The 2,177-nt window shown below is 54.8% G+C and overlaps 1 protein-coding gene across 1 annotated transcript in view; it reads right to left on the bottom strand.

Moving 5' to 3' along the window:
* The window catches only part of UHRF1 (ubiquitin-like with PHD and ring finger domains 1), a 32,888-nt gene that overhangs the window by 11,048 nt on the left and 19,663 nt on the right, over window positions 1-2,177 (bottom strand). The window contains exons 7-10 of the mRNA XM_010828454.1: window positions 1,587-1,710; window positions 1,387-1,494; window positions 1,011-1,115; window positions 91-197 (exon numbers count right to left, since the gene is read on the bottom strand). Coding sequence (XP_010826756.1) covers window positions 91-197; window positions 1,011-1,115; window positions 1,387-1,494; window positions 1,587-1,710 — 444 coding nt within the window. The remainder of the gene's footprint in view (window positions 1-90; window positions 198-1,010; window positions 1,116-1,386; window positions 1,495-1,586; window positions 1,711-2,177) is intronic.

Genomic DNA, 2,177 nt, shown 5'->3' with positions numbered 1-2,177 from the left:
CCAAAACAGAACACAGCCCCTCCCCTGTATAGCCAGCCGAGGACAAGGCAGACGTGCGCTTGAGAAACAGTAACACTCTGCTCCACAAACCTGTTGGTGTTGGTGAGTTTCTGATCACAAGACTGTTCCGCAGTCCGCTTGTTTCCGGAAAGGTCTCGTCCGCCACTACCTGTGTACGTGAACGAGTTCCCATGGTCCTGAAAACGACACAGAGGGCAGGCTAAATCCTGCATGCATGGGAAAGGAGAGACACCCTCAAAACGAAGCCAGGCATCCCCATGACGTCAGAACCAGCGACCAAAGAAACAGATAACACCAAGAGCTGGTGAGGATGTGGAGAGACTGAAACCCTGTGTGTGGCTGGTAAGGATGGAAACTGGCATGGCCGCTATGGAAAACGGTATGGACGTTCCTCACAAATTAAAAACAGAATCACCAAAGGCTAGCAATCCCATTTCTGAGTTTATACCCAAAAGAACTGAAAACAGGGACATGAAGAGATCTGTGCAGACCCAGGTTCATAGCAGCATTATTCACAGTGGCTAGAATGTGGAGACATCCCAGGCATCCACGGATGAGCGACTGGATAAACAAAACGTGGTCCAGCCACACATCAGAATATTACCCAGTCTTAAAAAAAGGAAGGAAATACTGATACCTGTTACAGTGTGGATGAACTCGTAAGGACAAGATGCTCAGGGAGATAAGCCAGACACAGAAGGATAAATATATGATTCTACTTACATGGCAGATCCACAGACAAAGAAAGCAGATGGTAGAGGTCTGAAGCTAGGGGAGGGGATGGGGACTCGAGTGTTTAGTGGAGACAGAGTCTTAGTTTCAAAAGATGGAAAGTGTCTGTGGATGGATGGTAGTGATAGTCGCATGACAGCGTCATTATGCTTAATGCCACTGAGTGGTGCACTTAAAAACAGTTACGATGGTTAAGTTTTCTGTTAACGTGTATTTGCCATAGTTACATACAAATGAAACCAGCTCCCCACACTCACCACATCGTCCTCATACCCTCCAGCCAGGACCAAGGAGTAGGCCCCGTGATTGCTCCGGCCGTGGATACCCGCCACGTGAGGTCGATGGACCCCCGACTCGCTGACCTGTGAACCCACCGAGAGGTAAGTGGCACCCCGTGGACCAGACACTACAGATAAGCTCAAATGCCCTCACTCCCGCCTTCAGAGCCACAGTCTGACCCTTCTATCCAAACGCATCAGTCCTGTTAAAAGAACCCTCAGCCCCTGAAGGCCAGAGTCCAAGCCACACCAGGGAAGGACCTGGTGTGAATCCCAGCCTAGCCTCCCTGGCAGAGGGGCTGCTGGAAGGCCAGCGCCCACTGGCTGAGCCGCAGACCCTGACATCCGCACATACCTGGACTCGGAACCTCCACATGGTGCCCACAGGAATGCCCGGGATGGGGCCAAAGTGATTGGACGGCACAATGGTGCACTCCTTGGTGCGGCCCACGCACGCCATGCCCTGTCCATTGCGAAACAGAGGGGAGAGCAGCGTGAGTGGCCACAGGAGGGCGGAGGGCAGCAGGGCCCTCCAGGAGCCCAGGGCCCCCTCACCTTGCCCCAGTCCCGCTGCGAGGACGATGTGGCCGACGCCATCTTCGCCTTCTTCTTACTCTCCTTCAGCTTCTCACCCGCCTGCACCACCTCACTGGAGTCGATCCGGCAGTCAGGGCAGTACCTGTGACCATAGGGATGTCACCCCCTGCCCAAGGCCGCATGCCCAGCCCCCTACCTTCCTGCATAGCCAAGACTGCACAGAAGTGGGGAGGCGGGGAACGGCTTCAACTTAAATTCACGAACTCAACATAAGAAATCCATTCCCTTGGTCCCATGGGCCACATAGGAAGAGCTCAGTGGCCACATGGGAAGAGCTTGGTGGCCATATGGGGCGAGTGGCCCCCTTGGTGGGCAGCAGACACTGACCCCTCCCACTGGGAACAGCAGTGCCCCCCACGGTGAAGCCAAGACCAGCCCCCATGCAGCCAACATGAAGGGCGGTTCAACGGCACCTACTCACTGCCAAGGACTCAGTTCCCTGTCTCCACCAGGAGGGCAGGGGCGGGGCAAACAACAGCCATCTCTGTTAGCACTCCCAGGCTCTCACACCAGAGCTGCGCATCACAACTCTCCCACTCCAGGCCTCAG

This window comes from Bison bison, unplaced genomic scaffold (genome assembly GCF_000754665.1).
Source record: "Bison bison bison isolate TAMUID 2011002044 unplaced genomic scaffold, Bison_UMD1.0 scf7180017864492, whole genome shotgun sequence".
In the NCBI taxonomy this organism is placed as follows: domain Eukaryota; kingdom Metazoa; phylum Chordata; class Mammalia; order Artiodactyla; family Bovidae; genus Bison; species Bison bison.
Note: the sequence above shows the minus strand (reverse complement) of the source record. Positions and strands in the feature narration are given on the sequence as shown.